General features: G+C 50.0%; 1 protein-coding gene across 2 annotated transcripts in view; it reads right to left on the bottom strand.

The window, feature by feature from the left end:
• Window positions 1-20,167, bottom strand: part of GFM2 (GTP dependent ribosome recycling factor mitochondrial 2) — a 925,389-nt gene that overhangs the window by 319,641 nt on the left and 585,581 nt on the right. For both annotated transcript variants that reach the window (XM_069627482.1, XM_069627483.1), the window contains exon 11: window positions 19,220-19,300. In XM_069627482.1, coding sequence (XP_069483583.1) covers window positions 19,220-19,300 — 81 coding nt within the window. The remainder of the gene's footprint in view (window positions 1-19,219; window positions 19,301-20,167) is intronic.

Genomic DNA, 20,167 nt, shown 5'->3' with positions numbered 1-20,167 from the left:
TTCCACACGAAAGCCGAGCTTGGAAAAACCTAAGCCCTTGTTCGCAAATGCAAAGACCTGATAAGACACAGAATGAAACATGAGGATTCAGCGGGAGCCCAAAAGGCATGCCAGAGGAAATCCGCAAACGTGAAACCGCTTCCAAAGTGAAGCAGAGTGAGCCACACCAACAAGAGAAAAGGGAGAATCAAGGACCAAGAAATAAATATGATAGTTGTGGTCAGAGAAATCCAACTGGAAATTACCTTGGCAGGTACTACTTAAAGCCACAGTGTTTTTGAAACATTGCATGTTTGGAAACTGTGCCATAAACTCCAACATAAACTAAAAGACCTTAGAGCAATGTAGTACTGCATGCTTTGAAATTGAGCCAAAAGTCCCATAGCAAGCTGAAAAAGAGCCAGGCTGAGAACATGCTGCATGTTGGAAAATTGGGTCTAAAGTTACCCCAAGAGCTCAGAGACATTGGAGGTTTAACAGCCAAATGCCTGATGGGAAGATTGTTCCAAATCCCACTGCGAAATGATAATAAACTTGCAAAATTGTTGTGTGCTGGGAAAGTGGGTCAGATATTGCATAGCAAAGTCTACTGGTTGAGGAAACGATGACCCAAATGCACCCCCACCACCACACGTAACGTAGGAGATTATGAAACAGAAGCAGACCAAGGAGGATCAAACCAGGTCATTGAAAATCAAAATAATTACCACAGAAATTTTAGAAGAGTGGCGAATTTCGACAGCGAGTCTGTTCTCTTCATAAATTCTGCCACAAAAGACAGTGGTTACTAAGCCCAGAAACCTACCAATCCTTCTGTGCACCCAACAGAAAAGTGACATGTATCAAGCAGGATGTTTGATATAGTGATCAATGGTGTCTCTACAAAGATGAAATCATTCCTCGTCACTTTGTGGTTCAGGCCACTCCATCCGATTACAGAATAATTAATGTTCCAACATTTGATATTTTAAAAATATGCAAGCCACAGTACTGGTCATTGACATGTCTACATAACCCTCTTCTTTCTTGGTAGAAATGGTCACCTCAGAAACGTGGAGAGCTGGACGAACTCCCCATCATAATATGTGAGGAGGCAAAGCGCTAGGGACTCGATTGGTCTAGCCACTACCCGATGTACCTGCCAGAGGGTGGAAGGAGCAGGTTCTGCATCCCCACCATGGCACAATATTACATTCCCAAGGCTGTTGAAGACCTCTCAAGTAAAGACACCCAGGAACATATTACGAGGGATGGGAAAACGCTCCAATGATACTTTCACATGGAGTTCTAAACCCCCACCCTCTGCAAAACTTGCATGCATCCTTAGGCGAAGATAATGGCTCCCTGACAGCCAGAGTTTATTTGGATAAAACCTCATGACAAGTCCTTTGGAGAAATATCTTGCAGGGCTGCACACGTGCAAGCCCCTGTCACACAGCACAGAAGTTGTGAATATCAGCGTGAGATTCGAGGAACATGATAAAGGAGGTTCCTGAACTCACCAAACAAAGGAATCATGCAACGATGATCCCAGCGGTTGGAAGAATAGGAAGCAAGGTGCAGAGGATCATTCTCCAGCAGATTCAGAATTCACAAATGGGAGAACAAGATGGTGGCAATGGCCCAAGCCACATATGAAGATATGGAACAAAAGGGAAAGATGAATATCCTATTTATCCAAGATGGCGAGACTGCTTTGAACAGATTTGAAAATCCATTGGGGAAATGCATAGAAGAGACCAATCTAAAACTGGGAGACTAACCTATGGTGACCTCATCCAATCCCAAGGTCCGTCATGATTAGCAAGACCAGTATGAAAGGAAATGGGTGACACCAAGGAAGGTGGAAGATTAGAGCAGAACAATCCAGCTTCCCACTCTTCCCTGGATACATGGGGAAACCACCAACTGGGAAGACTTAGACATGTGTTAGCAACGGTGTAGGAGTTATTCTGGAAGAAGGTGAACGAGAGAACTGACCCAGACAAGAGGGTGTGTTGAATGGAGGAATGGGCCTGCAGAGACGTCCCAGAGTCAAGCCTGCCTTCCTTGAAACTGCCAAGAGGACACCCCCCGTGGAAGGAAGGTAAATATTACTGTCTGCCTAAATAAGGCCGTGAATGGGGGGAGCAGGGAATACCCATTGTTGCCACATTGTATGCCAAGAAACCACCAACGGTCTGGGAAAGAACCAAAGCAAATGCTGAGAAACCAGAAGTCTTGGAAAAGACAAAATGAATGCAGAGAACCCCCAAGTCTGAGTCTGGGGTGTGGCTAAATGGCCGCGTGAGAGAACGTGTCCGTGAAGAGCTCCCAAAGATCTGACATTGATCCTCAGAAAAAACAAAGTTTCCAGTAGACAATGCACGCTGGCAATATAGCCATGGGTGCATGAATATCTGGTGCATACTGTTACGCTCACCTGGTTCCCACGGGGGCGTCGACCGAAACTGGGCCGCTGTTATTTCCACCAGCGTGACGTGTAGCGCCGAGATGACTGACTGGACTGGCCCGCTCAGCCTAGTTTGTCTGGCTCGCAAGAATATTCTTCTGTAGAAGAGAAGAGGAATTAACCACCCGTGGAATTGAGTGTCAACCCACCTTCCCCACTCCCGTTGTCTTCCCACTGATCACTCTTGATGTCCCCTCCTTAGACTCACCTGATGGTTTGGAAGGATGAGCTCTCCATCCTGCGTCGGCCGCAGGGGCGTGTTGATGACCAGTTACTTCACTGGCGTAGAGGAATTGGTGAGTTCCAGTATTGACTCTAAAGTCCAATTGTTCATAAGAGTTCAAATGTCTGCTCTTCACTCTGTCTGATTCCTTGCAGGTTGCCGATTAATCCACTCGAAGATTTCCAAATGGCACTCGGTAAAATTCAGGTAAGTCTATTGTGTTTTTCCCCTTAGGGGCTGGGGTACGGCGATGAAGCAGAGTTGACTGTGCCGACCCGAGATGAGGTGAGACCCCCGTGGTAAATCAGGTAAGTTTTGTGGGGGGGTAACTGGTATTGTCCTTGCTTTCTCCCCTTAGGGGCCGGGGTACGGCAATGAAGCAGAGTTGACTGCGCCGACCCGAAATGAGGTGAGTACCTCCCGTGGTAAATCAGGTAAGTCCTTGGGGGTAGCTTGTATGGCCTTAGAGAGTCCCCTTGCTCACCTTGCTGTCTTTGTCTCCTTAGGTGTCGGAGGGCAGCCGCGAGATGGAGAGAGCGTGATGGAATGCTGAAGTACCACCAAGCAGGTGAGTTCAGCGCGGCGCCGTAGGAATGCGAAGCGATGCTTCAAAGACTTCTGTCTTTCAGTTCCGTGGCGAAATGGATCAGGATTCAGGTAAGGATTAAAGTTAAAACTCCTGTTCTAACCTTTATCTTTTTTGTCTTCTTGTTTCAGGAGTCCCAGGACTGAAGCGGGCGTGGCTGAAGACTGGAGCTGCTGAAAACACGGTGAGCATTACGCTGCATCAAGCAGAATAACGCGAAGCACGTGTGGCTGTCCGGGCGTGGTTTAAATAGCCTTGGAAGAAGATCCAGGTAAGTATTCTTCCACAGCCCCACCCAAGTAACAAATAGTCCCTTCAGTAAAATAGTCCCTCCTAAGCCTCATTTGGCTTGAGTCTTCATGCAGCATGGTCTGCCTCAGGTGAGTATGCAGCATGGTCTGCTTCAGGTAAGTTATCAATAATGAGCCTGGCGCCCATGGCGCCAGGACTGACTATCTTTATGAGCCTGGCGCCATAGGCGCCAGGACTGTACCCAAACAGCCCCTAACTGGGGCTTTTGGGCATGCTCCAAGTGGCATGATGCCTGCTTCCGGGGCTGCTGGGCCTGGTCTGGTCTTCCGGGGGCAGGCATCATGACACATACTCCGAGTGCTGGAAGGGTCCGATTGGTAGCTGGAGCGGGAAGTTTCGGCCAGAGACGAGAAGCAGGGTGCCCACGGCTGAGATACTGGCAAGATGGCGGATAGGGACAAAGGGTCATAAACTGACCGCAGTGCCGCACCGGGAACACTGGCTGGAGTGGCAGTGTTCAAGCTCGCTGTGGCCGTATAGGACAAGCGATGCCGAGCCCGAGTGCTGATTAGCAGACCCAGCCGGAGGAGGGGCCTGCAGGACCAAGGGGCAGACATCGAAGCCCGCACCGAACACAGGAGGGACAGGGCACCCTGCCAACTCGGACCGCGGGACGCTGCGCAGGGCTGGGACAGTCGCCCCTGATGCGCTGCTGCCACCGGACACGGTGGGCGAATCAGCTGGCGCCGTGAGCCCGGAGCCCTGCTGCTAGATCGGGGGCCCCTGGAGGAGCGGCGACCCCGAAGGGGGACCCGGAGGGGCTGGAAGAGGAAGAGGACGCCAGTCTGCACCGAGATCCGGACGACCATCAGGAAGGTACCGGAGCATTCCCCACACTGCTGCGACGGGCCCCACAGCGAACAGAATATACAGGGGCTAGGATTGGCCTTGCACAGACCCGACACTCTTGGGAACCGGTCAGTGGAAGTGCGGGAGGGCATGGAGAGGAGATCCCCACGGGATCTCTCAGACAACAGGAGTGCTCTGCGAGCAGCGCCCAGCGAGCTCCCTGTGCTGCACCCGGTTAGAGTGCAGGAACGCGCACCCGGACCCAGACATTCATGTGGGCATTAGTCCCCCTGCGGCACACGACTCCCGTACTGATCGAGCGGCCACCGGCATAAGCACAGACGGAGAAGAGGACACCTGAGTGCCCAGACCTGGGGACGGACGTGGGCTGCCCCGGGGCTGGTGGAGCCGTGTGTAGAGTGCCGGACGGCACCAGAGCGCTCAGCCCGGCAAGACTTGCTGGACACGACCACCTGGTGCCAGAGCCCCCACGTAAGCAGCCATGTAAAAGGGACAGATCCACGGGCCACCATGACAGGGTCCCGGTGAGGAGAAACTTGCTAGGGCACCTGAAAGACACACAGGGGGCAGCACGCGGGCCCGTTGGGCCGCACCGGCACCAGGGGATCGACCTGGGCAGGAGCCTGGGACTCGTAAAGAAGGAGTGTAACCACAGGAGTACGTGGGAGGACACAGTCCACTCTGGAAGTGGGATAAGTGGGCCGGGATACCCCGGACACGATCAGGCTGGGCCCTGACACTTTGGGCAACTTAGCACGCTCGAAAAGAGGGCCGCACACTGTGGGGCCGGCTCACTTGTCCCTGACGCATCAAGATGTCCAATAAACCCCTCAGACAGAAAGGTAAGCAGCCCACACTGGACAATTTCGCGAGAGCGCCACCAGGTGCTGAAGGGGCCAGGAAGAAAGACAAGACCCCCAACGAGGGCCATGGCTCGATGGGCAACCAGGAGGTACTAGAGGAGATCGCAGACCTGAAGGTGGCCTGGGAGACCAAACTGGGTGTGGCAATGGATGAACTGAAAGCCGCACTTGAGCTCAAGGTGGGAGCAGTGCAGCAGGACGTAAACCTTCTCCGGGAAGAAAAAGAGGTGGCCCCGAACACGGCGGCCTGCGCGGCTCATAAATCGGAACTTCACGCCCTAGTGCAACGTGTGGGCAACCTGGAGAACAGGGCGGAGGAGGAACGCGCCCGAAGAAACAATATTCGCATTGTCGGATTGCCGGAAGGTGCTGAGGGAACTAAACCCACTGAATTTATCGAGTCCATGCTACTGCAGTAGATACCTGGGGGCACTCTGTCCCAGGGGTTTGCTATAGAGAGGGCGCACAGGGCCCTGATGAGGAAGCCGCCGCCGGGGAACCCCCTTGGCCGGTGATCGCCAAGATCCTAAACTACCGAGACCGGGAATAAATCCTCTAGCACTTTTGGAACGGAGGCACAATACAGAGGGGGGCCGCGAACATAACGGCATACCCGGACTATACCTTGCAGGTACAGCGCAACCAAATGAACTTTTGGTTGGTGAAAAGAAGATTGCGGGAAGCCGGCCACAAGTACATGCTGCTCTACCCAGCTAAACTGAAGGTATTCCACAAGAGCAAAACTCGGTTTTTCTACACTCCTGAGGATGCCATGGGATGCCTTGACGCGCAGAGCTGTCCCCAGGAACCGGATATCCAGGAAAATGAAACTAATATGCGCCTGGAGCTCCCTGGGTGCTGTTGCTCGTGACAATGGGACTTGAATATAGCTGTCATGATCTCTGCTTCCAAAAGATCAGGACTTGCCCGACTCCCTTGGAAGCAGACCCATAACCCCGGTTCCGAGTGCCAGCCAGTCCCAATTGGGACCTTTTGGACCCTGTCCTGGCGCCAGTGGCACCAGGCTCATAAAGATGCCCAGTCCCAGCGCTGGAAGCGCCGGGCTCATAATGCTTGGGTGGACTTACCTGCAGCAGACCATGCTGCTTACTTACCTGCCAGTTGAACCCCTGATCCTCTTCTGTTTGGGACTACTTTTCCTGTTGGGTGGGGCAGGAGCCACTCCCTAGGTTCAGAACACTGGAACTCTTCTGGAAAGCAGGAACTCTTTTCTTACCTAGGCGTGGCTGTGGAAGGAGACACCTAAGCACTACAGGAGGCTATTTAAACCACACCCGATGGATGAATCTTGCTTTGTGATATTCTGCATTCTCTGCAGCAGAACGCTCATCGTGTCTTCTGCTTCTGATCCTGGGCCTAAGGGAACAAAGGCTTACCATCCTGGAATCCAGTCTTCAGCAGCACCTGTAAAGACAAAGAAAGAACAGGTTAGCACTACGGTCTTCAGTGGCAGCGCATCTCTTACCTGGTCCATCGGCTGTCACCAACGCCTCGCGCTGCATTCCGGCATCTGAAAGACAAAGGCTTACCTACTCTTCGCACACTCCGGAGGCCTTCGGCGCTGCATCCCGCATCTGAAAGACAAAAGAAGGTGCGTTTAAAGACATTGGGCAACTTTATTACTCACGTGCCATTACTCCTTCCCACGCCGAATCCAGTGGGTATTCCAGCACCCTTCAGCTTCTCTAAAGCTCCGAACTTGTACCTGCAAGATAAAAGGGACAGTTAGTGCGCATCGTGAAGCAGGCTACAAGCGCTTACTTACGTGCTTCCAGGCGCTTCTATTCCTCACGCGGGTTCGATCCTCAACTCTCATCAGCCCGCCATCCGCCATCGCCGGAGCCCTGCAAAACAAGAGATATCATTACAAAAGACTTTTAAGACATTTGAAGTGCCCAGAACTTACCGTTCGTGCAGTTAACGACGGACAGCAGTCCTCTGAGGTCAAGAGGCCTGCACCCTTATCCAGTGAAGAAACTGGTTACGGCACCCTGCCCCGAGGCAGATGGAGAGCTCGGCGTTCACTTACCTAAGGTGAGGGCGTTAACCTTTGGGGTTCTACAGGAGAAGAGAAAGGGAAGAGGAGAGAGGCACCCAATAACCCCAGTTCATTAATCCCATATTTTCTATCTGCAGACATCTTACTCTTCAAGTCAGACATACAGTGCACAGAGGTCCAGCCCAAAGAGCCAACCGTGTGTTACACATCACCTTTGAAGATACGGCATTCCTCTGCAGGAATCAGGTGAGCGTTACAGAACACAAAGCCTACCGCAAAACTCCCACCCAGGCGCTATGGAAACCTCGGATACCGACCAGCTAGCCCAGTTACTTGGGGAACTAAGAGCAGAAGTGCATGCAGCCCGTCAGGAAACGAATGCTCTAAGAAGGGAACTGATTATTTCCAAGGAGCGAACAGACGATCTCGCTAGACAATTGCTACAGTCACAAGCCGGACAAACTCCGTTACCCGCATCAGGGGCAAATCTTCCTTCAACATCCTCTACGAACCCAGTGCAGATCAACCTACCTGGGAATGTACCTCTGGCTCCGCCCGAACGATTTTCTGGTGACCCAAAGAGGTTTGCAGTATTTATTAATCAGTGCCGGTTGCACTTCTTATGCCGGCCAGCAGCCTTTCCAACTGATCAAGCTAAGGTAGCTTTCGTGCTTTCGTACCTTAGTGGCAATGCGGCAGACTGGTTGATCCCTCTAGTTAATCAAGATGATCCGGTTCTCCATGATTTTCAAGCTTTTCAGCTCAGTATGGAAAAACTGTTTGCAAGACATTCACAGGGGCAGGCCTTGGACAATGAGCTCCTTTCATTGCGACAGGGTAATCAAGACCTTTTGGCTTATATTGCGTCTTTCAACAGACTGATAGTGGAAACTCGATGGCCTGAGGACAAAAGGATTACGCTGTTTTATAGAGGTCTACGTGGAGAGCTCAAAGATGTGTTAGCCCAAGTAGTGAATCCCCCGCAAGACTGTTCGGACTATATTGACTTAGTCGTTCAAATTGACCACAGACTGCAGAACAGGAAGGCCGATCGTTCCAAGTTTGATGCTCGAGTATTTTCCAAACCACCAACTCCTACCAAAGGAGTAGACTCCGGGGAACCCATGCAAATAGGGGGCCTGAAAGGACCACTAACACAAAAGGAGCGGGAAAGGAGAAAACAGCTGCAATTATGCCTCTATTGCGGAAACTCGGGGCACTTTCTTCGAGACTGTCTGGTGAAACCAGCCAAGAAGGCAGTAGGAGCTGCAGTTACCAGGGTCACAAACTCTGAGCAGGGAAACGACCTCGCCCGACAAGAATAGAGGTCCTCTTGCCGAGCGTTAAAACCAGTTCAGTGACCTCGCATTTCGTGATACCTATGGTCCTCATTAGCCCTGAACATCCGGATCGATTACATGCGATTGAAGCTTACGTCGACAGCGGTGCCATCGGCAATTATGTGGATCATGAAATGGTTTTGAGGATGAATCTGACTCTTTGTCCAAAGGCTGTAAAGGACGTCATTACTACGGTGGATGGTACGGAGATAGCCTCCGGACCAGTAACGCATACCACCCAAGAAGTGACGCTAGTAAGTCAAGATGGACACCATGAGAAGATCGTGTTCGATGTGATCAAGGCCCCTCAGTTCCAGATTATTCTAGGAATTCCTTGGTTAGAGAAGCACAATCCTCAGATCGATTGGCGAGCAAGAGCGGTTCAGTTTCCAGAATGTGTCTCTACTTGTCACCCTCGACCTGGTGTTGCACTGGCAGCAATTTCCTCGGAGGCTCCCCAGTTACCTCCTGAATACCTAGAATTCCAAGATGTTTTCCGGAAGGATCAGGCTAATTCTCTACCTCCTCATAGGTCTTATGACTGCCAGATAGACCTGATACCTGGATCTACTCCTCCTTGTAGTAGAATTTATGCCCTCACCGAGCCTGAGAATCTTCACCTCCGACAATACCTGGATCAATACCTAGCGAATGGGTTTATTCGTCCTTCCAAGTCCCCTGCTTCCTCAGCTTTGTTCTTCGTTCCAAAAAAAGAAGGGGACCTTAGAACTTGTATAGATTATCGCGCCCTGAACCAGATCACTGTTAAGAATAGATATCCGTTACCTTTGATCCCTGAACTCCTGGACCAAGTCAGAAAAGCATGCATATATACAAAGCTGGATCTTAGAGGAGCCTACCACTTGGTACGAGTAAAAGAGGGCGATGAATGGAAGACGGCCTTCCGCACCAAGTATGGGCTATTTGAATATCAGGTCATGCCCTTCGGACTTTGCAATGCCCCGGCCGCCTTTCAATATTTTATGAACGATGTCCTCAGAGAGCTCATAGATGTGTGTGTTGTTGTTTACATTGACGACATCCTCATTTATTCTTCATCGGAAACTGAACATCGGAAACACGTGAAAATGGTCCTCGAGAGATTGCGTCAACACAAACTTTTCGCTAAGTTGGAAAAATGTGTTTTCAACGTGACTGAAGTTGAATTCTTGGGATTCATATTATCACCTAGCGGAGTGCGTATGGATTCAAAGAAGGTCGATGCAATTCTCAAATGGCCATCGCCATCCTCCGTAAAAGGTGTTCAAAGCATGTTAGGCTTCGCTAACTTTTACCGCAGGTTTATCCCCGAATTCTCTCGAATAGTCCAGCCCATCACCGCCTTGTTAAAGAAAAACAAACGTTTTGAATGGTCTACCGAGGCGGAACAAGCTTTCCAGAATTTGAAGACTAGATTTATCTCTGCACCGATCTTAAAACATCCTCGCCCAGAACTCGCCTACATCGTTGAAACTGATGCTTCGAGCCTTGCCATGGGGGCAGTTCTATCACAAAAGGACCCAGTAACCAATCAGTTGCATCCCGTGGCATTTTGGTCCCGCAAATTCTCGCCTCCTGAAATCAATTACACTATTACTGATAAGGAACTTCTAGCTATCAAGTCCGCCTTTAAGGCTTGGCGGCATTATCTTCTGGGGGCCCGACACACCGTTACTGTGATTACAGATCACCGAAACCTGCAATATTTGAAAACTGCAAAAGCTCAATCCTCTAGGCAACTCCGTTGGGCACTATTCTTTGCCGAGTTTGACTTCATAATTACCTATCGACCTGGTACAAAAAACGGTAAAGCTGATGCCCTTTCTCGGATGGGAGTGGAAGAACATTTGATCAATCCTAAACCTGTACCTATCATTCCCGAACAAAGAATTCTAGGTGTAATCGCCACACAATCCATAGAGGAAGTTAAGGATAAAGCCAGGCTACTGGTAACTCCAGCAGACATACAGAATTGGCATCTGCAGGGAAAGGACTTTACGGTGAAGGACAACCTATTATATTTCCAAGAACGGTTATACCTGCCCAGCACAGATTTACAGAAAAAGGTAATCTCTTGTTATCACGATTCTTTAATGGAAGGACATCCCGGTATGACCAAGACCTTGGAAAAGATCAAGCGCTACTTCTGGTGGCCGTCTTGGAAAAAAGATATCAGAGACTTTATAATGTCCTGTGGAGTATGCGCCCAAAACAAGAGTCAAAAGGAAAAACCAGCCGGCCTCTTACGCCCTATTGACATCCCGCCTCGCCCTTGGCATACGCTTTCTATGGACTTCATCACCGATCTACCTCCATGCTCCGGATACAATACGATCCTAGTAATCGTGGACCTATTCTCCAAGATGGCGCATTTCATTCCACTGAAAGGCTTACCAACAGCAGCAACTCTGGCCCGAGAATTTCTCGAAAACATTGTCCGACTGCACAGTTTTCCTTCAGTTCTAATTTCGGATCGAGGTAGTCAATTTATTTCTCATTTTTGGCGAAGTTGCTGTCGGTCGGCTCAAATTGATGTGAGACTTTTGACCAGCCACCACCCTCAAACCGACGGACAAACCGAGAGGACCAATCAAACTCTGGAACAGTATTTGCGCTGCATGCTACAACAAACTGAAAAAACTTGGAAAGATATCCTTTGGATAGCCGAATATGCCTACAATAACTCTGTCCACTCGGGAACTGGGAAGGCCCCGTTTTTTCTTTTATACGGTAGTCACCCTCGAACCTCGGAGTTGGATCCACTCCAAGATCTTGGAACACCAGCAGTAGACCACCTGCATTCTACAATCACCGAAGCCTTTAAGGAAGCCGTTTCTCACCTTCAAAGGGCTAAAGAACAATACAAGAAAGGAGCAGACCAACATCGGAAGGAAGCCCCCCAATATCAAGTAGGAGATCAAGTCTGGTTATCCACCAAATATCTACCTCTAAAAGGACCACGCACATTTAACCCAAGATACCTTGGTCCCTATTCCATCACTACCATAGTAAATCCAGTAGCGGTCAAGTTGGACTTGCCCCCTCACATGAAGATACATCCGGTCTTCCACGTCTCTCTATTAAAACCCGTGCAACCTCAAACCCGACTAACTACATCTCCAAAACCTATTCTAGTTGATGGAGAACTCGAGTTTGAAGTCAAGAGCATCCTGGATTCCAAGATCTCCAAATCTAAACTATTTTACCTGATTGACTGGAAAGGCTACGGTCCCCAAGAAAGATCCTGGGAACCTGCAGAATATGTCCACGCGCCTCATCTAATCGAAAGATTTCATCGAACATTTCCTAACAAGCCCAAACCCCCGGAGAAGCCCGGTTTGGGAGGGGCCTTGAGGGGGGGTGCTGTCATGATCTCTGCTTCCAAAAGATCAGGACTTGCCCGACTCCCTTGGAAGCAGACCCATAACCCCGGTTCCGAGTGCCAGCCAGTCCCAATTGGGACCTTTTGGACCCTGTCCTGGCGCCAGTGGCACCAGGCTCATAAAGATGCCCAGTCCCAGCGCTGGAAGCGCCGGGCTCATAATGCTTGGGTGGACTTACCTGCAGCAGACCATGCTGCTTACTTACGTGCCAGTTGAACCCCTGATCCTCTTCTGTTTGGGACTACTTTTCCTGTTGGGTGGGGCAGGAGCCACTCCCTAGGTTCAGAACACTGGAACTCTTCTGGAAAGCAGGAACTCTTTTCTTACCTAGGCGTGGCTGTGGAAGGAGACACCTAAGCACTACAGGAGGCTATTTAAACCACACCCGATGGATGAATCTTGCTTTGTGATATTCTGCATTCTCTGCAGCAGAACGCTCATCGTGTCTTCTGCTTCTGATCCTGGGCCTAAGGGAACAAAGGCTTACCATCCTGGAATCCAGTCTTCAGCAGCATCTGTAAAGACAAAGAAAGAACAGGTTAGCACTACGGTCTTCAGTGGCAGCGCATCTCTTACCTGGTCCATCGGCTGTCACCAACGCCTCGCGCTGCATTCCGGCATCTGAAAGACAAAGGCTTACCTACTCTTCGCACACTCCGGAGGCCTTCGGCGCTGCATCCCGCATCTGAAAGACAAAAGAAGGTGCGTTTAAAGACATTGGGCAACTTTATTACTCACGTGCCATTACTCCTTCCCACGCCGAATCCAGTGGGTATTCCAGCACCCTTCAGCTTCTCTAAAGCTCCGAACTTGTACCTGCAAGATAAAAGGGACAGTTAGTGCGCATCGTGAAGCAGGCTACAAGCGCTTACTTACGTGCTTCCAGGCGCTTCTATTCCTCACGCGGGTTCGATCCTCAACTCTCATCAGCCCGCCATCCGCCATCGCCGGAGCCCTGCAAAACAAGAGATATCATTACAAAAGACTTTTAAGACATTTGAAGTGCCCAGAACTTACTGTTCGTGCAGTTAACGACGGACAGCAGTCCTCTGAGGTCAAGAGGCCTGCACCCTTATCCAGTGAAGAAACTGGTTACGGCACCCTGCCCCGAGGCAGATGGAGAGCTCGGCGTTCACTTACCTAAGGTGAGGGCGTTAACCTTTGGGGTTCTACAGGAGAAGAGAAAGGGAAGAGGAGAGAGGCACCCAATAACCCCAGTTCATTAATCCCATATTTTCTATCTGCAGACATCTTACTCTTCAAGTCAGACATACAGTGCACAGAGGTCCAGCCCAAAGAGCCAACCGTGTGTTACACATCACCTTTGAAGATACGGCATTCACCCAGTCAAGACCGGCGCCTCTGCGGGAATCAGGTGAGCGTTACAATAGCATTGTATATAACTGGCGGGGGAGCATGCCTGGAGCCACAGTTATAAATATGATCCGGGGGCACTGGAAACTTTGATACTAACAGGGGAGCTACACGGAGCCTGACCTCATACCCCCATAACGAGAAGTTGTCAGGTCACTGGCAGTCCGGTGACACCCTGCTGGGTTCTGGGCCTGGATTTTCTAGGGCAGAGCCAAACGCGGGGGGTGTCTGAGATCCAGGGATGGAGCTGGGCATTTGTTGGGGTTGGGGTCGAGGTTGGGGGGCAAGAGGGGGGTAGCTGGGGTGTGCAGTGGTTTGAAGTTGGGGAACCGGGAGTTGGGATGTGGGCGGGGGGAGTTTGATGGGAGGGAAAGGATAACGAGCCAATACGTGAATCTTAACAGGCGGAATAATAGGCGGAGAAGGAGCGCGGGACACTGTAGTTATGGCGCCAGGGTGCCTTAGAGTGGTCACCTGGAACGTCAGGGGCCTAAACAGCTATCTGAAACGTAACAAGGTGATGATGTATCTGAAAAGGATGAGGATCGACATAGCGTTGTTACAGGAGACCCACCTCACTAGGGAGAAACTGGAGGTGGTCAAGAAGAAATGGAGGGGGTGCCTGGAGGGAGCCACATATTCGGCCTATGCTAGAGGAGTTATTACCTGGGTGGCACCGCATGTACCATTTCAGCTGCTCCAGGTCACGGCGGACCCAGACGGCAGACTGATCGTTATGAAAGGGATATTGGAAAACCGGGAAGTGTGTATTGCAAATTTTTACACCCCCTAACCAGGACACAGCAGCTTACTTTAGGACGCTATATAGTAAAATTAGCCCCCTGCTGGGTGGCGGGATCCTGTGGGGTGGAGACTAACTGCGTGCTTAATCCTAAGGTAGACAGATCGGATGGTAAAATAGACAAACCCAGCCCAGCAGCAAAGGTGCTACAGGCCCTCCTGAGAGACTTTGACTTAGCTGACGTCTGAAGGCTGCTGCATGCTGTAGATAGGCAATACTTGCACTATACGGCACCACACGGCCTTCACACGAGACTGGACTACGTTTCACCTCCGCGGAGTTGGCAGAAGAGATGGAAGGCGCGGAATATAAAGCCAGGGTGCTCTCGGACCACTCCCCCCTGGTCCTGGAGTGGCGACTCCAACCTCCCAGGGCACAGATCCCCACCTGGAGGCTCAGGGCTGATGGACCTGGGATTCCGGGAGGATTTAAGAGAGGCGATCATTGAGTACTTTGAGATCAATACTGGCAGCGTTAGCTCCATGAAAACCGTGTGGGAGGCGTTTAAGGTGGTTTTGCGGGGGGTTGCCATATTGAAATGTAGGGGGCTCCAAGGCGGCATAGAGCAGGAGTTGAAGGGAATTGAAGAGGAGCTGGAGGAGATGACGCGCAGAGGGGGCACCTCTAATGATGATACAGATAAGATAAGGCAGCTACAACAGGCTAGTGGAGAATGCTGGGACAGGGTATGTAAAATAAGCTATAAGAAATATGTGGAAAGACAGCATGCGGGGGAGATAAGCCGGGCAGGTTGCTGGCCTGGCTATACAAGAGCGAGAGACGCCGCGATCGGTGATCAGGGAAATTGAAGGGGAAGGAGTGCGGACCCAGACTACCGAGGAGGGGGTGAATGAAGATTTCCTGAGATATTATAAACACCTCTATGAGGACCCAGGCGGTTCGAGAGACCACGCAATCCAGGAAACGCTGGAGGACGTGGGCCTACCCACCCTAGACGATGCAGAACAAGCGGACCTGGATGCCCCTATTACAATGGAAGAACTCGAGCTGGTGGTTCAGCACCTGCCCACCTGTAGGGCCCCTGGGTCGGATGGGCTTCCGAGCAAATTCTACAAAGCTTATAAACAGGAGCTGCTTCCCCCGCTGCTGGCCATGCTGAAAGAGTCGTACGAGCAAGGCAGGCTACCAGAGTCCCTACAGGAGGCGGTGATTATTCCGCTTCTGAAGCCTAGCACGGACTGTGGGTCGTACAGACACCTTTCGATGCTCAACCAGGACAGTAGAATCCTCACTGCTGTGCTGGTGAATAGGCTAAAGGCTGTTATTGGTAAATTGATATACACCGACCAAACGGGCTACGTCCCGGGCAGGAACATAATTGATAACCTCAGGAGATTGCATCATATTTATCGACCAAACAAAAGAAGATCCAGGGGAATGAGCTATAGTCTCATTAGACGTGGTTAAGGCCTTTGATTCAGTTAGATGGCCGTGGCTGACCGCGACCTTAGAGGGCTATGGAAGGGGACCGGGGTACCTCAGGTGGGTGAACATGTTATATAGCTCCCGACTGCTAGGGTTAAAATGGGTGCTATCATTTCGGATAAGTGGCAGCTAAGCAGGGGTACTAGACAGGGCTGCCCGTGGTCGCCCATGTTATACATACTAGCGCTGAAACCACTGGCTATCTGTCTAAGACAGCAATACGAGGAGATAGGCATCCGCACTGCGGGGGGCATGCATCTTGTGTCCTTATATGCTGACGACATACTGTTGTATCTGCGCTACCCAGAAGAGAACATGCAGTACATTCTGGATGTGATGGAGCAATTTGCCGCCCTTTTCGGCATAGCGGTTAACCCCAAGAAGTCTAGTGTGTTCCCCCTGGGGAGGTAAAGGCTTGTCCAGCCCGAGAGCGTGCCAATATTGCCAATATCCTGGCGCACCAAGTCGTTCCGATACCTCGGAATCGACATATACCATACGACAGGAGAAGAACATGCACATAATACGGTAAAGGCAGTGGAAGGAATCAAAAATAGCATGGGATTTTGGTCCAGGGTACCCCTGGCTATGATGGGGAGAGCTGCTCTGCTCAAAATGGTAGTCTTGCTTAGATTGTTGCATTTCTTTGTTAACATCCCGCATGTAATCCCGAGGCGCTTTTTCGTTAGTCTCCACAGCTTGTGCCGGGACTTCATTTGGAACAACTCCAGGAACAGGGTGGCCCTTTGGAAATTGCAAAACTTGTGTGACAGGGAGAGGGGGGGATAAACCTGCCGAACTTTGAACTGTATTACCTGGCAGGACAGCTGCAGTATGCAGCGAGGTGGCTGTCTGATGAGTAGACAGCAGAATCTAGGCTGCTGTGCAGGGAACCGGCTCCCTTCTTCCTCAGAGAAGTTGTGTGGCTGTCCAAACCAAGGGTCCGGGAGATGGCAGGGCTTCTGGTACTGGGCTGGGAGGTGTGGCATAGAGCGTGCCAGATAACGGGACACCCGGTTCCGTACTCTACGCAGGTGCCGCTGGTGGCACTATGCGGAGAGGATCCCCAGCTGATACAAGGGGTCCGCAGGTACTGGGAACCAGGAGGCCTGGCCACCCTGGGAGACATATGGCAAGAGGGGGGAGGCAGTGGAGTTCCCGAAACTGATAGAAGATATTGGGGTGCATAAGGGGCAGTACATAACTTACACCAGAAATGTTAAAAGAGTGCGAGCAAAGTGGCCACCAGCGGTGCTCACTGAACAACCGGATGCCACCATGGAGAAGATATATGATATCTCAGAGGGTGGGCATGAGATTTCTCGCATATATGAGCTGCTGGGGACCAAGGTGGGGAAGGAATTGACTCAATTGAGACAACTATGGGAAGAAGAGATGGGAGAGCCCATGTCGGATGGGCTCTGGAAAAGGGCCCAAAGATATCATAAAGTGTCCAGGAATGCAAGGCTCCAACAAATTCAATTGTACGTCACGCATAGTGCATACCTCACCCCCGGTAAGATCGCTAGGTTTGGTGGCCAGATGACTCAGAAATGCCCTAGGTGCGGGGAGGTGGAGGCTGGGCTGCTACACATGTTCTGGGCCTGCCCGGAGGTGGGAAGGTTTTGGTCAGAATTGAAGACACGCTTAGCAGGATGCGGTATTGCAATGGAGGTGGAGTCGGCCTGGGCATGCATGTTGGGGGGGGGTATCCCTTGGCCACGCAACTTAAGGCACATAAGCAAAATGAAAGACCTAGCATATATCCTGGCCAAACTAAGGATAGCAATGGGCTTGAAGGCGGCCCAGAGACCAAGGATAGAGTTGTGGTGGGCAGGCCTCTTGAAATGGGCAGAGGCAGAAACGGCTGTCTGGTTTGATATGGTATGCAGGGGAGGAGAGGAGGAGGTAGGACCCCTAATTGCATGGAGACAGCTAGTAGCCACTATGAAAGCCCCCCCTCAGTCCGATCAGAGTGATGCTGAGACGGATAACGAGACGACGACAAACCCGCCTGAAGAATCACAGGCCAATGACATGGACAAATTGGCTCAAGTTGGGGGCGTGGGAGGGTGCAGGACTGAAGAATGTTGCTTATAACGTTATGATGTTGAACTCCACACGGAAGTCCCAAGTATTGTAATGTTTGGTGTGTTGTTATAAAAAATAAAAACTGTTTAAAAAAAAAAAAGTGTGAGCCTGGGAGTCCAATGAGAGACAGAAACATTCGGTTAGGTTGACACTTCTGATTTGCAGGTATGCCATAGGAAGTGGTGAACACTGGAAACACCAATCACCTTACGTTTGCCCTTTCCTGGTGCTGTTTCATATACATTTCCCATGATAACTATGCACCATACCACATTATACCATGTTTTACACAATGCAGCCACCTGAACAAGGGACATGCTTTTTCATACAAAAAATCCAACATCTCTTTAGCACAATATAAAACACGTTATGCAAAGAAAGTCAGGGAACATATAAAGGGGCAGACATCTAACAATATAATAAAAGCCCAAATGTATGTTTGTCCATGTATGTCGGTCCGATGCAGTTGCTTTGCCTGTTGTCACCGCTAGAGGGAGCTGTAGGCTTAGGATGTATAGTGGTCCTACTGTGTTAATGAAAAGCTGCACTTTGGCCGTGCACAAGGGCCTGCACACTAGCAGTACATCATTTGGCATATGCTGTACAGAGCAGTGGCTGAGATAGCCAGTCCGGCCACCGTTCTGAAAGTTATGTTCCCTTCTGTTGTTGGCAGGGCAGCAGGGAGACAACAATGAACATGAGTGGGCTGCTAGTGATATGCAGCCGATTGTACCGCAGACAAGGGCACATTGTGTCTCAGCCAGATTACCAATGTTGATGGCAAATATTGCCATTAGGTATCATCTAGAGATCTGTGTCCAATAGAGGAGGGTTCCAAATGTATGTTAACATTTTAAAGAACTGGTGCTCAGAGGGGCTGCTTCATTCGTCAATAAATCTATTACTTTGGAACTCAGCTATTGCATCACATGGTGTCCTTTTGAACCACATATCCAAGGATTCTTTGAGCACAGGTTTTAAAATATTTAAACTGTCCTGAAGAAGTGGCTTTCTCATGAAACATAAGTACACTACATCATTTATTTCCTGCACGGCAGTACAATAAAAATGAAGATTGACTTCATCTATGGATGTGGGCTTTCACTAAACGAAGAGATATTTAGATAATGTGCTCTTGTGGTCACATCTTTGCTCTTCTGTTTACCTCACACACCCCTGTGGAGAGGTGGTGTTCTTGGCAGCTGTTAAAGCACAACTATTATAAACAGTGGAGAGCACAGCAACAACTCTTTCACTGACCTTACGTGGCAAAAGTAGACATGAAAGCAGGCAGCAGACAAGCAGTCTGTATGTGCCACCAAAGTCTATGTTTTTATGTGTGCCAGTTACATGACTCATTTCCCCATTAGAATAAGTGGGAATCAGCGGAAAACATCCTAATAAAGAAGCTCACTTCAAAACAGGGCATGTAGCACCTGCGCTCTGAGGGTACCATTATTAGAAAATGAAACCCTGCAAAAACCTGAGCCAAACGGGCAACGTAATTCAGTTCTTACCTTGTCTGCTGGTAATGCATCAAGCGCATCACTGAACTCTCCCAAGACCAGCTCAGCAAATTCGTCGTCCAAATCGGCAACCTACAAGAAGTCAAAGAGGTCACTCCTTGCCACCGACGCTCACAGCAGATAAAGCTTTCACTTCAACAATATATACGAGCTCACTCCCCTCGAATGTAAGCGCTGTGTCAGAAGCAAAACTTTTACAATGTCGATTTATCCAGAGAGCATTTACTGACCCAAATGTCACCAGCATACAGAAAAATCCCTAATGCTTGTAAGTGTGCTGGTACATTGAAGGGCAGCTAGACTACGAATGATGATTCTTTGACTGTAACACTGTGTGTGCCGTCATGCTGGGTGTAATTATAAATGGACTGGGCTGGTTGGAGAATAGCTCAGAAGGCAGAACCATATTGGAGAGGAGACAGTCAGTAATTAAATCCCAATGATTTTCTAGTGATTTGGCAGTTCAGCTTTCTCTGGAGAGCAACTGAAAGAGCCCTCTTAAAGGATAGTTCCGGGACTTTTTTTTTATTGTCCCTACGGTTCGGCCATGTGTTTTTAAGCATAAATCGGTAGATCGTAGAAAACTTTCCTATGGACCTTACCCAACTTTTCGTCGATTAACGCACTCGAAATCAGCCGCCATTTTCTGATAATCCTATCATTTCCCCCCATCGACCTGGCTCACCTGCTTTTGCGGCACTAAATCAAATCCCCCGCCCCTGAAACAGACTTTATCAAAACATTCATATTCCCCGCCTCTATCCGTGACGTGACTGTGCTGCGTAGGCAAACGCGCCCAGGCGTCTTCTACGCGACTCCACACAGAACCCGGAAATCAACACAGATCAGCTCACAACACAGCGTGCCACAATTGGGAATATGAAACTGTACTTTTAAATCAAACCGCAAGATTGTAAATTTGGTAAAGTACATTTATTT

Source organism: Ambystoma mexicanum, chromosome 6p (genome assembly GCF_040938575.1).
Source record: "Ambystoma mexicanum isolate Mex_15411 chromosome 6p, UKY_AmexF1_1, whole genome shotgun sequence".
Classification (NCBI taxonomy): Eukaryota; Metazoa; Chordata; class Amphibia; order Caudata; family Ambystomatidae; genus Ambystoma; species Ambystoma mexicanum.
This window is presented reverse-complemented; position numbering and strand designations above follow the sequence as displayed.